We start from the raw sequence: 21,481 nt of genomic DNA, 5'->3' as shown, positions 1-21,481 counted from the left end.
ATGGTTGTACATCAACCCAGGTGGTCTGTGTCTAATTCTAAAAATATGAAATAAAAATTATAAATGCTAAGAAATCATGCCATATTTTAATCGATAACTTTTCTCCCCTTGGGGATACACACAATGATGACACTTCCTATAGATGTTGACATTGGACTTGAAGAAAAATTATACGCACATATCATTTCAATGAATACTTGAAACATCCTTACAAGCTAGAAATTATCCTCATTATTTTTTTTTTTTGGATGAGAAAACTTAGATGCAGGGTGGTTAAAAAGCCCATGATCGTATGGTTTTTAGGTATAGCTATCAGAATTTGAACCCAGGTCTCTCTGATACCAAAGCCCACGTACCTGCTTTCCATTACATAAAGCTGCTAATTTTCTAATTGCCAAGACAAGGCAAGAAACTCTGCAAGTTTGTTACAGGTAAAACAGAATGAAATCTACTTATTTACAGTACGTTCGAAGTTGTGCCCCAAATCCTAAATGGCGAAACAAGTACAAATAAACGAACAAAAGAAAGACTTAAGAAATGGGGATCTGTGGGCTTGGTGACCACCCTGAGTGATCGGCTTAAATACACAGAGTGTGTGGAGAGGAAGAAGACAATGTCACAGCATCCCATTACTGCTTCTGGACCGAGGGCTGCTGGAGAGAGAACACGCACAGAGGAAGTCCAGGATAGAGGCCTGAATGGTGACGGAAGTGACAGAGGGGTGTTGAACTCTCCACACTCATTCACCAGGCTCAGCATCCCGGCTGGCAGACAATACCAGCACCCTGTCTCCCTGTGGTGGTCCTTGAGGGACTCAGGGTTGCAGCAACTACTCACTCCTCTCTGGTTTTGCTTTAAGATGCTCTACGAAGTCAGGACCAAAAGTTGCTTCCTCTTTCTCACCCACCGAGTTTACCCTCGAAGGTGGGAAAGCCGTGTCTTGGCTGACTACCTTGATTTCTGACAGGTGCCGGAGAAGGAAAAGCAAAGGCACTTCACCTCTGAAAGTAGAGGAACTTATCTTTTCTGAATGTCAAACACGAGGTACAAATGTCGCTACGTGGCGGCTAGGTGATGGAGACCTACCTGATGACTTAATTTACTTTCTGTAAATTGACAGACCTTTTGAAATCGGGTATACGATTATAAAATGGCAGTGCCACTGCCGAAGACTCACCGGTGTGTGAGCACTGACAGGACTTTATTATCTGGTTAAGAGCACATTAGCATATCTATTAGATAAAAACTCTGCTACTAATATCTGGACAGATAGTATGACTGGTCCCCTGACTTACTTGTGGGCAGCTTTCTTTTCCTTTGTGTGGCTCACTACCAGGTTTTGCTATCTGGGGCCAAGGAGTTGGATGGCAATGTTATTTGCTGGATTGTTTAGCTTTAATCATTAGAATTTTGCCCTTTAGATAATGGGAGGTAAATATATGATTTAGAATTCACATAGGAGGGGGGTTTAGCATCTCTCTGGATAGTCAAAAGGCAGTCGACTTTGAGAGAGGACCGATATTCTTCCTAGGCTGGGCTCTCACAAAGGATGCCAGGTAAGTATACCATTCTTGTCATTTTCTGTCATTTTCTTTATGTTTCCCCCAAACCTTCTCTGTTCAGTGAGATGAGAATACACAAAATAGCAGCTGAGAATGCGGGATTCAACAGTATGAGTCTCAACATATCAATTTTCAAGTACAGCAACTTTAAACACATTGTAGGCTTTTAGTTTCTATAGAAAATAATCTCTCATTGTTTTCAAAAGAAACTGAAAGCACCCCAAATTACCACACTTTTAACATCCTGACATGTTGATGGCCCGCGTTCTTCCCAGATCAAAGTGAGAGTGGCAGAAGACAGAGCTTTGAGCGGCTTGCTTAAAACACGCTATTTCATATTTGGCAGGAATTACTGCAGTTAAAAAAGACAAGGTGACTTTCTAATATATATTTGTATTTTAGTTTGGCAGAGATCTGAAGAGCTAAAAACTAATTTAGAATGACATAAACGCTCTTATCTTTCTCTCCGCCCCCACCCCCCTTCCCAACCACGCAAGGAGTTTTTGACAGAAACTCGGCGTAGGTTACGTATTGTTCTTAAACTCAGAGTGATAGGCTGAGTCCTGAACCATTGCACTGACTCTCATCTTAGAATTTCTGCGATTATCTGGATTGAAACAGCAAAGTCACACATCACAAGCATCTTTCTTCCTTGATGTGGGGGAGCTGTGCAAAAACTTTGGTGCCTTTTAAGGAAATTAGATCTATTCAACGTCAACCTAGGACAAGAAAGCGATTATGCCATTCGGTGACACAGCACAGTTATAACCTATTGGAAACTCTCAACAAAGAAGGCCACCGGGTCCTGAGTCATTTTTGAAAACAGACAATGGTTTTGCAGAGGAAGCTGGAGTAACTGAAGATTGAGGACAAGTGAGTCCCTTCCTGCTCCATCCGTGAGTTGGAGCATTGTTTAATGCAGTCGGTTAGGATGGAAATTTTTATTCTACAGAAAATTTTTGACGAAAGAGAAAAGTGGTTTGCTTTTTCTAGTTTCGGGTTTGGGTCAGAAAGTCAGATGTAACTATTCATTATGAAACGGGATTGCAATGTCAAAAAATGTCAATCATCACTCCATTTACAATGGACATGCAGTTGGACTCTTAGCCAGTTGGAAAATAATTTTTCGTAAAGGTGGAAATGCTCTGAAAAGGTAATTGTAGGAAAAGAACAGTTACATAATCAGACAGGGGGTAGCAAACGGCGGGGTGGGGCCCTGTGGGTCAAATCCAGTCTGCAAACTGTTTTTATGTTTGTATGTTTTCAACCGCGCAGGAGCTAAGGCTAAGTTTTACATTTTAGATGGTTGGGGAAAAAAAAAAATCAAAAGGGTAGCCTTGAAACACACACGAGAAGGACATAAAATTCCAATGTCGGCATCCACAAATAAAGTCTCCTGGAACACAACCACGCCCATCTGTTTCCTTATGTCTGTGGCTGCTTCTGCTTTACACTGATTGGTTGCGATGGAGACTGCGTGGCCTGCAAAACCAAAAATATTTACTACCTGACTCTTTACAGAAAAAACGTACCGACCTTTGTAATAGGAAAGCTGGTCAGGAGACCGAGAGGGAGATAGGGTTTCTGTCCACTGTGTTAGAAGGTGATGCAGGAAGGAGAGAAGCCAGTGACCCTTCCTTACTAATGAGGATGGAATTAGAAAAGGGGAATGATGCTATGAAAAGGACCGTTTAGGTTTCCCGCAGTATTTGAAAAATATGGCTAACTGTGATTAGGAGCAAGTAGTCGACGGAAGGAGGCTAGACTGAAATCAGGGGACCATGGGCCTAATCTTAGCCCCGCAACTAACAAGCCACGTGACTCGAGAAGCTGGGGGCCTGAGCGTCAACTCTTGTCAAATGATTGTAATATGCCAATTTTATTTTCTGCTACAGTGTATATTGGGGGCTGGGGGTGCGGTTCAAATTTAATAACGGTATTAACGTGCTTTAAATGGAAAAGCTTAGAGTTGGAAATTGCTAACCAGTTACAGTAATGTACATTGTGAGGCTAAAAACAGTATAGTTGGCATAAAACAGGTGAGGCACTCTACACTGGTTACAAATTCAGAAACTTAGAGGTCTAGAGGGATTTCTAGTGTTGCAGGCTGTGAAAGTCCTTGAGGTGCCCGAGGATGTAAGACAGCTTCGTAAGAGGAAGGCTCTCTTGTGTTTCATAGTCAAATTCTCATAAACCAGTATTCCCTAGGAACCATCTGGGCTAGGGGCTGAGTGATGCACAAACTAGTCCCCTAGTGGAGCATGAAGCTTCTCAGGACAATTTATTCCAGGATGTTTTGTACACTGGGAGAATCTGGCATAAGAAGCATCTGATGAAGATTGCCGACTCCAGCTGTGTGAGCAGGAAATGGTGGGGGTGGGGTGGGGGGGTTCTCCCCTAAGTTGGTAAAGGCCCACCTCTTCCAATTTGTAAGAGAGCTGGCATTTTTCTGCTTTGACACCCACCTACATGCTGGATTTATGGGAGAACTTGTCATGGGGGTGAACTATTCCAGATTACTCATTTCTGGAAAGTTTCCTCTTGATGAGTTTGAACATGCAGGAAAGATAATTTGATCTATTTGTCACAGTTCCTGGCAGGTCAGGCCAGAACGCAGTGCCTGTCTATAAACGTCCTAGGGCTGATGCCCCAATTTCAAGACCTGTCATGTACAAACCAGAACGGGCTCTGGTCTTAAACGCCCCAGTCTCCTCAACAGGAGGGCTTCAGTTTTAACATTGCCTGTCTCTCCTTCCCTGATGGCTTGTTTCTAGAAAGGCACAACAACTTGTTGCTCCTGACAGCATTTCTCTCTGTGTTTGCAATGCACTGTTTATGCCCCTGCAGCTCTGTAATTAATAATATACCGCTTTTCATCTTCAAAGTGATTTATACACATTAATTAATCCTCACCATACTTCGGAGTTTCTGCATGTAAATAACCATCATGCTCCCAACGTTTTACTTAGGAAACGAAGACTCAGAAGGAAAACAACTTTATCAAGGCCAAGGAGAAAGGGATCACTGGGGTCCAGATCAGGACTCAATGTCTTGACCCCTCAGCATGCTAGCAGACCCGTCATCACCTTTGGAGAGAAGCTGAGAGGAGCCCTACAGCTCCATGCTCACCGCCATTACTGCTGGGTAAATTGGCTTGTTACATCATTCATTTTGAGCCATAAACTATTCTTTAATACTCCAGGGTCAAAGCATAATCTTACCTAAAGCATACATAATAGGAAGTGATGGATTATAATCTAATAAAGCATCCTAAGATGCTCAGGTTCAGCTCCCAGTAGCCTCTAGACTGAGGATAAATATGTTTCCTAATCCATCACTTACAAGTTACACACCCGATTAAAACATTAAACTCTTACTATACAGTCTCCCATTTATAGGATCGCCCTACAGAAAGCTATTATATTTTAACTATTAAGCTTAATAAATCAGGCAGTCGCCATCTATCTCTCTCCCGCCGGTGGAGTAGGAGGTACACAGGGGACGGTGCTGGCAGAGGCCGGCAGTGCCTCACTTTCGGTGTCTGGGCTCCCTGTGGTACGCACCAGCCCCCAGAACATTAAGCCTGAGAAGTGAGCTCATGGACCGTTTTTGAAGTTTCTGACACAAAGCCAAATCATGCAAAGACCCCGAAGGCAACCGAAGGCAATTCAATTTGCTTCCACCGAGGCCCCCTAAACAGCTATCTGGGGAAGCCCACAAAACTACCTTTAACGACACAAAAAAATTCTACTCAAGTGCTTGAGGGTGTAACAGAGGCCCTATCCCCTCCCTCAAGTCAACCCATGACTCCATCTTTCAAGAGGTAAGTAAGAAGCAGACATAACTTTAAATCAGGGGTGCGTAGGTGTCAGACCTTAGTCCCAATGTAGAGCTGGAATTGAGAGCACAAAGGTTTTTTGCAAAGCCTGAGACAAACACGGTACCTTTCCCTGGAGTGTCAATTTGGTCGCTTTTGGAGGGCATTCCTGAGAGATGCAACGGGTAAGGAATGCAAACCTCCTTTTTCTAGATTAAGATGAGCACAGCGATATCATGCGAGAATGAAAATGTCATATTGGTTTTTGGCTAGAAATGGTCTGCTTTGGGCAGGGCCCCAGATCTCTGGGGGTGCATGGTCACCCTTCCTTGCCCTCAGGCAAGCTTGGGTAGAATGGAATGGGAACTCCTGGGCTAGTCCTTCTCTGACAGGCACCATGCTGGCTGCCTGAAGAAGCAGGATGAGTGTAAGCCCCCACTGCTGAGGGATAAGGAAGGCCTTATGTCAGGAGAAGGGGCAAAGCCAGAATAATCAGGATTGCCTTTTTTTTTTTTTTCTTACAGGGGAGGGTTTTCAGCATAAGTGTTGAGAACTGTTTTGGAGTTGGCCTCTTTTTGTGGGTGTTTTATAGGTTTACTTTGCCAACATGGCACAGACAAACTAGAGAGACCTATCATAGCCGCCCTGAAATCAAGCCAGAACCATCAAGTGTTTCAAATAAACTTTAACGAACGTCACTGTGGCCTCTGCTTGGGCCAGGAGATCTGCCATTGGCAAGCTCGATTTACAGAGCAGCAGCCCTGGGGCTGTTTGTTGGAGCCAGGAGCTGTGAGTCGGTTTTGTGTCCGGCCCAGAATGCCCATATGCATGTGGCACCCTGCCCCTAAGCTCTTGGCATCTGCTGCTTTCCATAGTCACATGGGCTACACCCCAAGGATGCAAACCAACATCCTTGGCATGGGAAGAAAGACAGCACAGTAACTTCACCAGTCTGCTGCCCTAAGTCATACCCCGAGTTCCCAGAAGCACAGCTGGCATGGGAGGCGAACCTGATTCAGATTTAGTAGCCCCTGGTGAGATTCGAGTTGTGGCTAAAGGGACAGAGGAAAAGGAGGGGACGTGGGCAAGCCCCACTGTGTCTGGGTGACTTGATTCTGTACGAAGACCTGGCTGGATGCTCAGGGCTCTCCGTCCCGTTTCTGTGGCACATACGCTAGCTGCTTTAGCTTTCCTCTGAATCGAGATGTCCCCAGGCGTGCTGACCACTGCTCTTCGTCTACTCAGCTTTTGGCTGACGTAACCAATGCACACGAATTTCAAGAGCACAGACCTGGGTGAAAATCCAGTGATGGAGGAGACCAGAAGGCTACTTTGGGAGTGAGGGATGGGTTTGCAGGAATGACAACTTTCCAGCTTATCTCTATGAAAGAATACAGTAAGGATGCTTAATTTCACATCTGACAAACGTCACTGAGAATCACGAAGGAGAAGCTCATCAGACTTAAATGGGTTTCAGGAGGGAAAAGTCACTCCCATCCGTCACTCGTTTTCACGTCTCTCGGGAGCCAACAAGCAAACCGTACAGACAGCAGAGGGCCTCAACCTTCACAAGACCAGGGTCCCCCTCTCCCCCACTCCTCAGAGCCAGGGCCGGCGAGCAGGCTGCCGGACTCACCTATGAAATACGCCAGCAGGATCGCCAGGAGGAGGGCCGTGGCGATGGCGGACAGGGCAGCACATTTCCAGCTGCAGTACTTGGAGGGCTTCTTCAGCTTGAAGGCCTTCCTGGAGAAGGTGTTCCGGGGCAGCAGGCGGGGTGGTGGTGTGTAAACGGTTCCTGAGGTCAAAGGGTATCCCGGGGAGGAGCTGCTGAACAGAGGCGTGCTTCCGGAGGAGGTCTTAAAGAGGAAGTGCCTGCCAGGAGAAGGGAGAGGGTCAGGGTGGACATGGGTGGCCGCCGGGGAATGTCCAGCTGCCTTTGCTTTCACTTGGCTCTATATATTCTAGGGCAGGCCTAGTCAACTACCCGACCCGGCCTGTCATGGACGAAATTTCGGGTGGACGTTACATCTGATGCTGACATAAATGAATTCTATAAATTCATAATCATTATATGCTTTCACATATACAACTGGATTTTATCTTCCACAAAAATCCTGCCAACTATTTGAAGTAAATATGAAAACCGACTGTTCATTACTCGGAGATGACAATGATGATAGATTAGAACCTACTATTTAAAAGCACTCGAAATATATTGTCACAATTGCTTACATACTAAATATCATACCATCCCCATTTAAGATGTGAGAAATCAGGCTTGGATAACTTGAGCAACCGTCCAAGGATTGTCTCATGCTAAAGTCTGTGCTCGTAAGCGTTACCCTAACTTGTCTCCCTCGAGCCTCCGTTCTAGGCCGTTTCCCTTCTCCATCCTGCTTTCTGTTCCAAGACTGCCTCTTCAGGTCATGGGATCACGGTTCTTTCTTTGGAAACATTTTTGCCCTTAGTCACTAGAGCTATGGTGTGACAACAGGGTAATGGTGTCTATTGTTTGCACCTAATATAACCCTTCCTTGGAGTCAGAAGACTTTCTTCAAGGACACTTCAAGGAACATTGATTCTGTGATAGCGGATTTTCTCTCTTATGTGTGCCATTTATAAGACTTGACATGTGACTCGCTATATCCTGTTTAAAATGATGATTTGTCTTCCAGGAAATATGTACCAATGGACTTTTAAAGCATGGGTGAAGCAGAGTCTAGAGTCTAAGCAGGTAGAGGCTGGGGACTTTGTCTCATTCTGTAACTTGTTCATCTTCATGTGCCCAGTACCCAACTCAAACTTCAGCGTGTAGGAAGACTTTAGTGAATGAGTGAGTGAGTGAATGAATGAATGAAGTTCTCTCATTGTTTTGTGATTTTCACTCAGCTTCGATTCTAAGATTTTCAAATATTATACACGTATTTCCTTTCTCTTCCAGTCTTCAGTAGGTGCAACTGTATTTATGGATCACATACTATGTGTCAGTACAATGCTAAATGTTTTACTTGCAACTAAACTTTACATCAATCCTATGAGGTAGGTAAAATTATTATCACAGGTTTACAGATGAGAAAATTGAAGCCCAGAGTTAGCAAGCCTGATCATTTAAGGCTCAGACTCCAATCTGGCTGACTCTAAAAGCTCTACTTGGACCCAGTACACCACCCTGCCACTGCATATTGGGGTTAGCAGGTTCTCCCAGCAGGATTCTGAGGCAGATATTTCTATCTAGGCTGCTTCCAGACAAAACCTTGAAAGTATTTTCATCCTTGACAAAGATCAAACGAGCCTGATATGACTAACAATCATGGCAGAAAATGAGCATCTGATTAGTGAATTATTTAACATAGTGAACACTAAAATAAACAACTGATATTTAAACGTTATTTGTAGTATCAGTATGTCTGATGACTTGAATAAAGCCAAGAGGTTTGATTCCATAAATAAGGCTTTGTATTCCTTGTCCAGCAGCTCTCTTTGAAAGCTCCAGATTAAAAGTGTCTTTTGGAAGAGGAGGAGGCCGTAGGCATAGTGTTTAAAGACAAACTTTTGGAGCAAGATGCACCTGGCTTGGAGTCCTGGCATTGTCATTCTTGGACAAGTGAGCCCATGGAAGGTTCCTAATGCTGCCGTTGAGAGTCTCTGTCTGATATCCTACCACAAGTTTGGTGAGGACTGCATGAGATCGTGTAGGAAAAGCACTCAACCAAGGGTGTGTCTCAAAGTAAGTGCTCAGTGTATCATGAGTAGTATTTATTATTAACACTAGGAGCCTGAAATATGAGTTTTAATTTAAAGCTTGATAGATGTCAGACAAACACCTGAAGAGTTCTCCAAATCGCTAAATAATAGCCCCCTGCCTTATAATTAAGCTAGAACATATGCACACCGGAAAGAGGGATGGGAAAACTCTGGGATATGATTTAGAACTACTTCAGATTTATTTCTTGGACAGTTTTCCAAGAGTGTGTAGTGAAAATAGGAAATCAAACTAAAGCAAAGGAAAATAAAGACATTGTAAGTCATCACTGAGTATTGAAAAATATGTGAACTCTGGTTCTCACTCCCACGGAGATGTCATCCATTCCATGGCCTGAGCCATCATCAATACAAAAGAAATCTCCAGATCTCCATTTCTATCTAGCCCACCTTCGTCCCTGAGGTCCAGACCACATTTTAATTGTGCACTGAGTATCTGTGATGACATTCTGTAGCTGAATTGAACAAGTAACATCATCCCCACCTCCATCCCTTCGTGTACTCGAGAATCTATTCATACACTTGGTATGATATATATATATATATTAATAATCTTAGTATTAATACTGTATCTTCTCCAAATCAGATTGTGAAATCCTTGACATCTGACACTGATAGCTATTACTCTTAGTATCTCCAGAGCCTAAACATCAGTGCCTGAAAATCAGTCATACTGTGGAAAGATTCAGTCAATTAGAAACAGGGATGTTTTAGCAACGTGAGAGAAATCACAAGATGAAGATTAAAAAGTTTTAATTGGCTTTGAAGTTATTTTTGATGCACTCTTTTATAAGAAGACGAGAGACGGCTATTGTTTCTTATGTATGGGATTGCTTCATGAGATCCCCAAATTGTCCCCTTGACAATCCAGTCTATTTTCCACACTTCCTTCTAAAAAGGGAGTCAGATTATGTCATATGTCACCACCTCTTTAACTCAGTAAAGAAAGAAAGAAAAATGAAAGAAAGAGAGAAAAAAGAAAGAAAGAAAAAAGAAAGACAGAAGAAACAGGCTTCTAATAATACAGAATACGTTCTGAAGCCCTACCCACGGCCCATAATGCCTTGCATGATCTGTCCTCTAGCCACTTCTCCAATGGACTGTTCTACCACTTTGTCCTCTCATCAGTTACACTGTCCTTCTGCTATTTCTCATCATATCACGTCCAACACATTCCTGCCTCAGAGCCTTTGCGCTTGCTGTTCCTTCTGCCTGGAAATATCTGCATAGCTTGTTTCTTCATGTCATCTCACCTCTCTGCTCCTTTGTCACTTTTCCAGAGAGATCTTCCCTGGCCCCCTCCCCTCTCTCTATCTCATTTTTCATCCCATTATAACTGCTTTATTATTATTTTTTCATTACACATGTATTTGCATATTTATTGTTCATTCCCATCATTAGAACTGAATTTCTACGAAGTTAAAAATAAGCAGGTATTTCGTCTGATTTGTTCAATGCTCTATCCTAACATCTAGAATAGAGCCTGGCACATAGTGGGCACTCAATAAATCTTTGTTAAATGAATGACCTACAGCCTTTCCAAGGCAAAAATGACAAATGCTAGAAGGACGATACTGTGAACATTTTTTATTTTAAAATTAGAATTCCCTTTGTCACATTGACTCTTGCTTTCTGAGCAGATTTATAAGTTCGTATGTGCACACACAGACGAGTGTCTATATTTACACCTACAAGGCCAGATCCCTCCACAGAAAACATAACCTGTCTATTTTTCATCACTGCATTAACCGTGGCAGGATGTCTCTCTCAGGTTGTTCATTGGTATTGCAGCATCTGCGATGATCAAAGCAAAATGAAACCCATTTAGTTATCACATCTCTTCTTTCTAGTTTCTGGTGCTTAAAATTATTAAACCAAAGTACCAAATATATGCAGACTCCTGTTTCTTCCACGATATAGTTATACCCTGATGCCATAGATCTTCAGAAGATGAAATTCGGCAAACGAATAAAAGAAGATTCTAAAGAAATCAACTTCAGATTGTGTCCCATAAATACCTGCTTTAGGATTTCTTGAGTGCTCTGTAGAAAAGTACAAATTCTCGGCTCCATCCAGGCCCACGCCTGGGAACTGGGAGCAAATCCCTTAGGAAGCTTCTTAGGTGATTCAAATGTTTTTTCAAGTTTAAGAAACTCTCTCCTGGCTGTTTTGACACCTTTCAAATGTGTCAGACTTAGGGAGAACCCACTCGATGGCTACTGGATTTATTTTTTTTAAATGCAAGTTTTGAATGCTGATGTCTTTAGGGGTAAAGTGTCGTGAAGTCTACAACTTATTTTCAAATGATTCAGCAAAAAGATCTTTATCTCTCTCTCTAGATATGGCAAATGTGGCAAAATCATAGCAATTGTTGAAACTAGGTGGTTATTCCTACGTAGTACCATTCTTGCAACTTTTCTGTATGTTTGAAAATTTTCATAATCGTGAGTTGAAAAAAATGGAAGCTCTGATTCACCCAAGGATTGCCCTTACATGCTGCAGGAAACAATGATAAATAAAATGAAGCGAGACACACAAGTAAGGGTCTGGCCATAGTCACAGGGAGGACCAAGAAGGCTTAGAGCAGCGGTCCCCAACCTTTTTGGCACCAGAACCCAGTGCTCCTATGAGAATCTAATGCCTGATGATCTGAGGTGGGGCTGAGGCGGTGATGCTGGCACTGGCGAGCGGCTGCAAATGCAGATGAAGCTTCGCTGGCTTGCCCTTCAGTCACCTCCTGCTGTGCAGCCCGGTTCCTAACAGGCCATGGACCGGAACCAGTCCACAGTGCAGCGATTGGGGACCCCTAGCTTCAGGGACTTCTGATTTTTCCCCGAACAGGTTACTAAGCCAGCATTTCCCCCTCAGGGGCCTGCTCAGTGTGCTCCGATGAATCATTCGTGATGTCCCATCCGAGCTTCTTCCCCTGGTCGGTCATGGAAGTAGCTCTGCTCAGGACTTCAGGCGTCAGCAAAAATGTGTGGTTTCTAAATGCACTTGACATTTTTCAAGCACAACTCAATTGCTCTCAGAATTGGCCACTTGTGTCTCAGAAAGGAAAGGCAAATGAGGGGCCCCCAAAGTGCTGTCCTTGGAGTTTGCTAACACTCAAAGGGATAGAAGAAACCAGTCCTTGATGGCTTACAAAAAAATAAAAGAGCTTGCACACTTCTTCCCCAGCCATGTGGGTTATCAGGCTTCAGTCCTCACGAGCAGCATCCTTTCTGGTACAGGGCAGCGGCTCAGGACGGCCATCGAATTGAATAGTCGGACTGAAAAAGGACGGTCGCTCTGCATCCTCAGCCCTGTACCCTAGGTCCCAGTGAGTTCTTAAGAAGTCAGTCATCACCACTTCACCCTAGACTATCAGTCTTTTGGTAAATGTCACCACTTTTCTCATATGAAAACAAAACCATTTAATAAAAACTGAGGCAGAGCATGCCCAGCAGCCATTCTCCCAGGCATTTTACAAAACTGCAAAGACGTGCATTCGAGGCAGAATCTTGGCAAACTAGGCTTTTGCTTCAGACCAGTTTAGAAAATTAAGAGCACGCATTTTCTCTGATGAAACAGCCATGGAAGATTGTAGAAAGGAGTCTAAAAACGAGAAACTCATGCATAGCATCCATGCAAGAAGAACCCCATCAATTCAAAATGCTGTGATATATTATTCTTATGTGCTATATTTTCTTATGATATAGAAGGAGCTTGACTAATCTCAAGTAGAAGCTTTGAGAAGTGGTGGTTGGTTTAACTACTTTAGGCCTCAACAAAAGATTCCTCTTTCTTTGTTTTTTATTGTTTGTTTTTTCGTTTTGTGCTGTTTTTTTTTTTTTCAGAGTCAATCACAAGTAAGCTTGCTCATTAACCTCAAAACCTTCCAAAGAAATACATTCAACCCCTTACCACTGAGTACTATTTTCCAGCATGGAACCAGTGGGATCCTAAGGGTGTTCTCCCGGTTTTCTCTAGGTTTGGCTTCACGCCCAGGGGAAATCCCAGCAAGTCTTCGAAACAGAAATGTATTACACAAATAATTGTACTTCCTCATCTCCAAAGGTCAAGGTTGTATGTGTGTGTGTGTGTGTGTGTGTGTGTGTGTGGCCCACCCTCTCCCTTTCTTCCTCTCTCTCAGTCTGTATCCCATGATCTCATCACAGCTCACCATTCAGCTAGCCAGGACAACTAGTGACTAACAGTGCAGACAAGGTCTCTTTTGCTCATGGAGTCAGCTGCAGCAAACGTTCTCTCTGAAACCCAGCGAGAGCCTTGAATGGTCTCAGTGTAGCACCGTGTGCAAAAAAGCCGCTCTGGTTATCAGGGACACCAGGTGTTGATTGTTGTTCTACCGAGAAAATTGACCTCACCAGTAAATAAACTCACAGGCACTCAGAACAGCGGATGGAAATATTGATACACAGCCCATTAATCCCTAAAGGATTTTTAATGTCATACATGCCATTATGGAAATATGATGAAAAGCTAGAGAAAGGATAGAGGCAGAAATATACCAGGAGTGGGGGCGTGGTGATCAGAGAGGGAGGTCCGGCGTGCCCGAGAAAACGCGAGATTTTCTCCCACTTTACCAGTACTGGCCATGCCCTTTGAAGCATCGGGTTTATTGTCTCTAAAGCAGCAAGTTTAATACAGAGGCAGCCTATAAAGGGTACTGTGGCATGTGAAGTTACTGTAATTAGGTTTTCAGGACTTATCATAAAACATTTAGCTGGAGAGAGGTTAAATAACCACCACACTTTCTGGCATCATTACTATACTCTCCGACATGAGAAGAAATGGTGGTGGAAGAGCCGAAATGTGGCGGGTGGGTTCCTGAGAGAGACGCGCAGAGAGACACGGGGCGTGGAGAGAGAGAGGGAGAGAGAGAGGAGGGTCCAGGATGAGATGGGAAAAGCGTGAGAGAGAACGAGGAAGATGACCTTGGACATTATGCTGATCAGCCACTCCTTGAGCAGCAAAACTAAGTGCAGTTTCAAGTATTCTGCCTTTATTTTCCTGTTTGTGAACATAAAATGTACACATTTAAAAAATCAAGTACATAAATTAAAAAAAAAATAGAAAGCAAAAGTCTTCTATACTTTTGAGAGATAGACTGGTCAACATTTGATACTTAGAGCCAGACTTCCCTACGTATAAACATTCCTTTATTTTTATGATTTAATTATATTTGAAATCAACAGCATCAATCCGAGCAGGCAGTATCAGGCTCATAGATTCTGGACTTGGACAACCAGGGTTTGGATCCTGGTTCCTATACTTACTACTGTGTGACACTGGACAAGTTACTTTACCTCTCTTGATTTTGGTGGCCTCACCTGAGAGAATGCTAGTATCTAGTTAACTGGCTTGTTAGGGGGATTGGTGAGTTTACATGAAATGCCTCCCATTGAGCTTGACGTCCAGTAAACAGTCAATAAATGTAGCTATTAATCACTTGAAGGTAGGAATCGTGTATATCTTGATCTTTACCAGCTCTCCTTGACCTAGCACAGTGCCCAGCTCATTTAAACTATCTGTTGAACGAGTGAGTTGTTCTAATTAGCATAGTGACTAGAGCATTGTAGGCAGCCCCACCCCTCCAAAATAATTTTATTAGGAGGGGAAGGGATTGAAAATATTACTAATGTGCTTGCTCTCTTTGCCAGCTGGGAATTTATGGTTGGGTTGAGCAGTGGACTGTTGCTTTTAAAACTTAAAAAATGTTTAAAAAAAATTGCTTCTTCCCAAGTTTGAAAAAGAAGCCAATAACCTAATTAGTATAATTAAAAGCCCATTTCATATCGTGATTCCCTAAGCTTAGACTCAAACCAATTTTGATTCAGTGAAAAATAGGCTTTCAAGGTTTCTGATCCCTGAACCTTTTAGATCATAGGGGACCATCACTGCATTTGCATATGCCATGAACAACAGGAAAATCCTCTCTTTTGCCCTCTTCAAAATTTGCAGTCATGACCAAAATACGCACAGCTGGAATAATTAGCGACTCAATTTATTGCCTTCCGTTTTTCTAAATAGAAGCTTTGACTCTTGATATTTAAATAGTGTCACACTGTGATATAACATAGCATTTTTCATGGTAAAACTTTTTTTCCCCCCAAGAAATGATATACTGCTCAGTGTGACAGGCACGGTCTCCGGAGGTCACTAAAGAAGCCTGATGCTTGTGAGCAAATCCATTTCAGAGTCTTTGGGATGAGATGAGGAGTCTTTTTTTTTTCCCCTGGAGTTGTTAACTTGTTGACTTCTTTTAAATTAATTGGTAAGAGTTTTGATATAGTAGAGGAGAAAAGCCCAGAGACTTCTGACTTTGACTTTAAACTTGACCTTGACTTCACCATACACTATAATAGGGGAGTGTGGAGACAGCCATCTCAAACAGACTTGCATTCGTGCTCACAAGCGGCCGCAGATAGATGAAGAAAGAATGCACGCCGTTAGATACAATCAACGAGCAGAATGATTTCCCCCATCGCGTTTACTGCCTGTACCATTCAGAGTCAAAGAATTTTCGAGCTGGAAGGACCCTTAAGGTATGCCCCTTGATCATACTTTGTTTCACGCCATTATATTTGTCCTGTGTGTTTGCCTTGTCTCTCCAGCCAAATCACAAGCTTCTCAAAGGCAGGCCCCATATCTTTTGCTTCCTAGTATTTTAATCTGTTCTTACTAGGTGTTCACAAATGTTTGCTGAAAGAACACACGAATCACGTTATAGTGGAAACTGGACAGACTTTGGAGTGAGGCACGTCTGGATTCAAATCTCAACTCCACTGGGAAATGCATAATATTAGGAGATCATCTCCCTGAGCCCCAGACGCCTCCTCCAAAAAGTGAGTGAACAACAAAATCTACATTACAGAACTGGTAGAATAGTGAAAAGAGATGATGAAGACAGTTTGTAAGCACAAAAGCTGGCCCACGAGAGGCGTTTCATACATGCCTGCCTCGTATTTCCCCTTTGTCCTTGGCAAGGACATCTAAAATACGAAGTCATGAGTCAACTAATATTTATCGAGCACATGGTGAATAAGTCCTTCTCCTCATGTGGAATTTCTAATTGGAGAGACAGACAAAGTAAACAAAATTCAAATCTAGGTAAATCAACAAATACATGTCATAATTATAAATGGTGAGAAGTGCCACAAAGGAAATGAAGAACTAAGTCCATGTGGGACCACATGAGTGTGGTCACTCCCTTCTAAGGAGATGATCCAAAAGAAAGGGTCTGAAGATAAGAAGCAGCTAATCGTGCGGGGAGTCATGAAAAGAGCATCCCAGGCAGAGACACAGCATGTGCAAAGGCCCCGAGGTGGAGACCTTATTTTTGAGGATGTGAAAGAACAATGTGGCTGGAATACAGTGACTCAGGGGGTGAGTGGCAGGAGGAAGAGGTAAGTATGATGGAAGACTACATTATGCATGCTTTCGAGGGCATAGAATCTGGATATTAGTCCTAATACAAGGGTTTTAAATGATGACATCTCTTACAAAGGAAGCAGGTTTAGCAGCATTCGATCTCAAACATTATTATGGTAGAATAGACTTAAGGGGAATTCAGTCTAGTAATTGTTCTTGAGAGTTTTAGTTTTTGTCCAGAATATTCTAGTTATCCCTCAATATTGTACCTATTACATTTTGATATAGTTAGACATCTTAAATTTAACACGACTAAAACACAACCCTTGATTTTCACTCCAAATAATCCTTTTCCTTCGGGCTTTATCCATATTGCTTAAAGAAGTCAGCCCCTATCAGCTGTGCAGATGCCATCCCCAGGAAGCAGACTCAGGAAGAAAAATCTGCATGCAGGAGGTTTATGAGCAAGTGCTCCTGGGAACAACACCTGTGAGGGAGCGAAGGATGCAGGCTGGGCGGAGGGAGAGATTGAGCCGTGATGCTGCTGCAAAGGGCCGTTGGCCCCTCTCGCGGGGACTCTGGAACTGGGATGGCTCTGCATACTTGTTCTAACTTGGGCTGAGAGGGTGGGGCCTTAACCTCCCCTGGACTAGTCACTGGATGTGGGCTGTCCCCAGGGGTATAAACTTAGAAGAGGCGGCTCTCTTCTCCAAGGCCAGAGAAGAACTTGGCCAAGATCTGTTGGCTGCCAACATTCCCAGCACCCGGGACAAAATGTAGGCTCCAGTAGCTGAAGGGTGGCATCTGAGTGGGTGTCATGCCATCTACTTCACGAGGCTTCACTATGGCTCCCATTCGTTCCTCAGACCTCATCCATCATTAGTTCATTTCCTCTCTGCCTCCACACGTCCATTCTCTTCTTCCCTGTTATGTCTCTGTGTCACCGTACACCTGGCCTACTGCATACAGCGGTCTCTAAACAGGTCTCCCTATTTTCTCTGATCCTCACATCCATCCTCACAAGAACCAGTCATTGTCTACAGACACAACTCAAATCATATTACTGACCTGCTTAAAATCTTCCAATTCCTTTACAGTTGGAAGCAAGCCAGCTCCTCACCGTTGCCTACAAAGCACCTCAGTATGTTCTATCTCATCTCTTCCTGGTCTCCACTCACTCTGCTCCTGAGGCGTCCACCATATTTTTTGCTATTTCTCAAAAAGGCCAAGCTTCTCCCCATCTCAGGATGCTCATACTGTGTTTCCCAAGGTCCGAAAAGTTCTTAACTCAGAACTTTGCATGGTCTCTCCTTCTCAGGTCTTTCAAGGCTCTCCTCAAAGCTCACCTTCTCAGAAATGCTTCCTTGATCAGTCTTTGCCATCCCATTATTTTCTCACTCTACCTTGCCCAAGGCTGCAGCCTGGGGATCGCCCGATTCCAATGATAGGTTGTTGCAGAATGCGGGGTGATGGTGGTGGTGTGAAGACCCTGTCCACTCATCCGTTCACCACCGATCCCTTTGAGGAGCTGGCTCATTCGTTTCTTTGTTTCTTGTTGGCTTTCCCCAACCGCTCGATCCCCAGCCCCTGAAAGAGTGCACGTTTGATGCTCTATCAATTTTTAGTAAATGAATAAAACATGAAGCAATCTAGATCTTGGAAAGTTTATTTTATACTGCCTGTAGGAAGTGATGAATTTTAATTCTGTTCTGAGATGCAACACTTCTATTTATTTATCCTGTAGTGTCCTCTTCAAAGGATGCCCTGTCACTAAGTTTTCAAGAATTCAGTAAACAAAGACCACGTTTTCATTATATCTATGCATGGTTATTTAAAATCCTTTGGGAAACCTTCATCTTTCAATTCTGAGGCTTTTAGTATATTTCTTGAAAGCCTTCTCATTTTCTTGATCTTTTAGTTTAGAAATCTCCTCAACTTTTCTGTCATTCTTGAGGCTTGTTAGCCTTAATCCCATGGATTATTTCCTCTGAAAACACACAACTGCTTTGGAAAATAGTGGGATAATGCAATTTTCTTTAATTTCTAAGATGCTACTTAGTGATGCTGTGCCTTTTGCCATACTCCCTTCCCATCTTCCCACAGCCGCCCGATGGACGTGTACATTCGGGCATTAACTTGACACTAATCCGAGGGCCAGTTTCTGGTTTGTAACTAGGAGCTCACAGATAATCTTCCTGTAAGTCTGGAAGAATTTGGGGTAAATGTACTTGCTCCTTGTCTGTCACATCTCTGCCCACCTACAGAGCACTTTATCTTCATGGGTTTGGGATCTCTGCAAACATGCAGATTTCATGGGGCATTTTCTCTTCCAAATCACTTTTAATATGATAAGAATGGTTTTCATCTCTGAAAAATCCTATGTTTACCTCCTTCCATCCAGGGGAGAATCCATTTCTCTTCCTCTTCTTCCTCTTCCTCTTCCTCTTCCTCTCACATCTCTGTAACAAAGGAGTCCTGCCTGATACACCTTTCTTCATTTCCTTATCTTTGATGCTTCAGAGACTTCAGTAGGGTCTGAAGAGTTACATTTACCATGATGTAGGGTGGGGATCCTGTTGACAGTCTTCCAGATCTTAACATATTACTTACACACCTGGTTTTAGTAAATGAAGACCATGTTGTCATTATGCCTACACGTGGTTATTTTAAATCCTTTGGAAAACCTTCATCTTTCTATTCTGCGGCTTTTAGCATGTTTCCTGAAAGCCTTCCCATTTTTCTTGATCTTTTAAGTTGAAATTGGATCCATTTACCACTATTAATCAAATCACATGGACTGGTATTTTTTGTAGTGCCTTCAAAGTTAACCATTTCAAAGCATGCTTTGGGAATAGACATTTGTTTCCCCTAGCATCTTTGTTAGACAAGGTGAGAGCAAGAGATGAATTCTCTAACCTAACTTTCTCATCCCTCCCTTGAGGAGACCTTTCATACTGAGAGGGACATGCTGATCCTTTAGCTGTTTTCTTTTAATTAATTAATTTAAGAAGTTTTTTTTTTTATTGAGGCGAGAGTCACATGACATTAAGTTACAGTTCAGTGGCATTTGGTATGTTCATAATGTTGTATAAGGCGAGAGTCACATGACATAAAGTTACAGTTCAGTGGCATTTGGTATGTTCATAATGTTGTATAAGAACCACCTTTGTTTTGTTCTGAAACATTTTCATCATCCCAAAAGAAAGCCCTGTGCCCATGAAGAAGTAACTGCCAGTGCCCCTTCCCCTACCCCCAGCTCCTGGTAACCACGAGTCAGATTTCTGTCTCTATGGATTTCCTTATTCTGAGTATTTCATATCTGTGGAATCATTCAATATGTGACCTTTTGTACTCGGCTTCTTCCACTTAACATAATGTTAAGTTTTCAAGTTCATCTCTGTTTTGACATGCATCAGTACCTTATTTTTTTGTATGGCTGAATACTATTCTGTTGCATACATATACACCACATTTTGTTTATCCATTCATTCACTGATAGACATTTGGGTTGTATGCACCCTTCGGCTATTGTGCATAGTGCTGTTCTGGACATTTGTATATAAGTATTTTTTTGAGCACCTGTTTTTTTATTCTTCAAGGGTTATACTAAGGAGAGGAATTGTTGGGTTGTATGGTAATTCCATGTTAGATTTTTAGAGGAAACTTTAGCTGTTTTCTACATGTAGAAAATGATGATCAACATTGAACTCCTCAGCAAGGTCAAATTCTGGTTGACCCTAAACATTTTGTTAGTCTCCGTGCATCCTACACATGCCATGAGCTTGTTTTTGAAAACTATTAATGAATTGTAAGCACATGAACCATCACCAAGGAGCCAGGTAGTAGTAGTCATAGAAAGAGTAATAACACTTTATATCTTACAAAATGTTTTAACACGCCCATCAGAAACGAGTTTTTAGCTAGAGAATACTAGGGTTTATCATCTAAGAAAGCTATCTATCATGACATTTTTATAAAAAAAGATTTTATTGTTAGTGCATATTCTGAGCACTTACAGGCTCAGATATTGCAGGTAAATGAGACTGGGTATAATGAATTTCAATAGTATAGGCTGAGAGAGAGAAATTATGTTTTATTTCAGAAAGCAAAATCACAAAATCCTTTTCTAGAAAAGGTTTGAAGACAGTCTAGGCTTCCTACTTCTGTCATGACATCACATCAGAGAGGGTCTGCAATACAAAATCTCCAACTTTGGATCACCAAGTGCATCTGCATATTACTAGCATTCCACGATATTTGGGAAATACTGGAGTGAACAAAATCAAGGAGATTGCTACATATCCCCACAAGACTCCAATATCTTAAATATCCTAAATATCTCATTACTCTCTATACAATACTTATCATTCTGCTAACTTATCTGACCATGTACATTTTAACCTTCCTATCTTTCCAGTCTTAAAACTGCTGTCCAGTGGAGTGTACCTTTGAGAAGTGCTAATTCAGTTCCCTCTATTTCTGAATGAGTACACAAAGTCCCAGAAAGAACTGAAAAACAAGCTAACAAACAACAACAAAACCTCCAATAATGATTCTTTCCTAGATTTTGAAGGTTTTAAGACTAGTCACCCGGTAGAGGGAGGAAGGATGGGAAGGAGGAAGAAAGGAAGGAGAGGTAGAGGAGAAGGAAGGCATATCTATGCCATAAAAACTAAGAGGGACAGATTAAGTATTTTATGGGATTTCTTCAAAACTTACAAAGGAAAACGAAATCAATTTATCTGAATTATCGCATAGGTCACAACAGTTCTTGAGTCATCAAAGCAATCTTAGATTGCTTAGGGACTATAAGAGGAAAAAGAAAACAGAAAAATAAAGAAAAATACTGTTTTTTTTGTGTGTGTGTATTAAATGTGCTTCTTCCACATCAACAGTGTGTAGAAGTTTCTAGGATTTAAGTCTGGGCTCCTTAAACCTCAAATAAAAGATGGTTATCTTTAAT

General features: G+C 42.4%; 1 protein-coding gene across 1 annotated transcript in view; it reads right to left on the bottom strand.

Moving 5' to 3' along the window:
- TENM2 (teneurin transmembrane protein 2) overlaps positions 1-21,481 on the bottom strand; it is a 1,175,329-nt gene that overhangs the window by 228,153 nt on the left and 925,695 nt on the right. The window contains exon 9 of the mRNA XM_039877364.1: positions 7,016-7,254. Coding sequence (XP_039733298.1) covers positions 7,016-7,254 — 239 coding nt within the window. The remainder of the gene's footprint in view (positions 1-7,015; positions 7,255-21,481) is intronic.

Source organism: Pteropus medius, unplaced genomic scaffold (genome assembly GCF_902729225.1).
Source record: "Pteropus medius unplaced genomic scaffold, Ma_sr-lr_union100, whole genome shotgun sequence".
Taxonomy (NCBI): Eukaryota; Metazoa; Chordata; class Mammalia; order Chiroptera; family Pteropodidae; genus Pteropus; species Pteropus medius.
The sequence above is the reverse complement of the archived record's forward strand: the minus strand, read 5'-3'. Positions and strand labels throughout refer to the sequence as shown.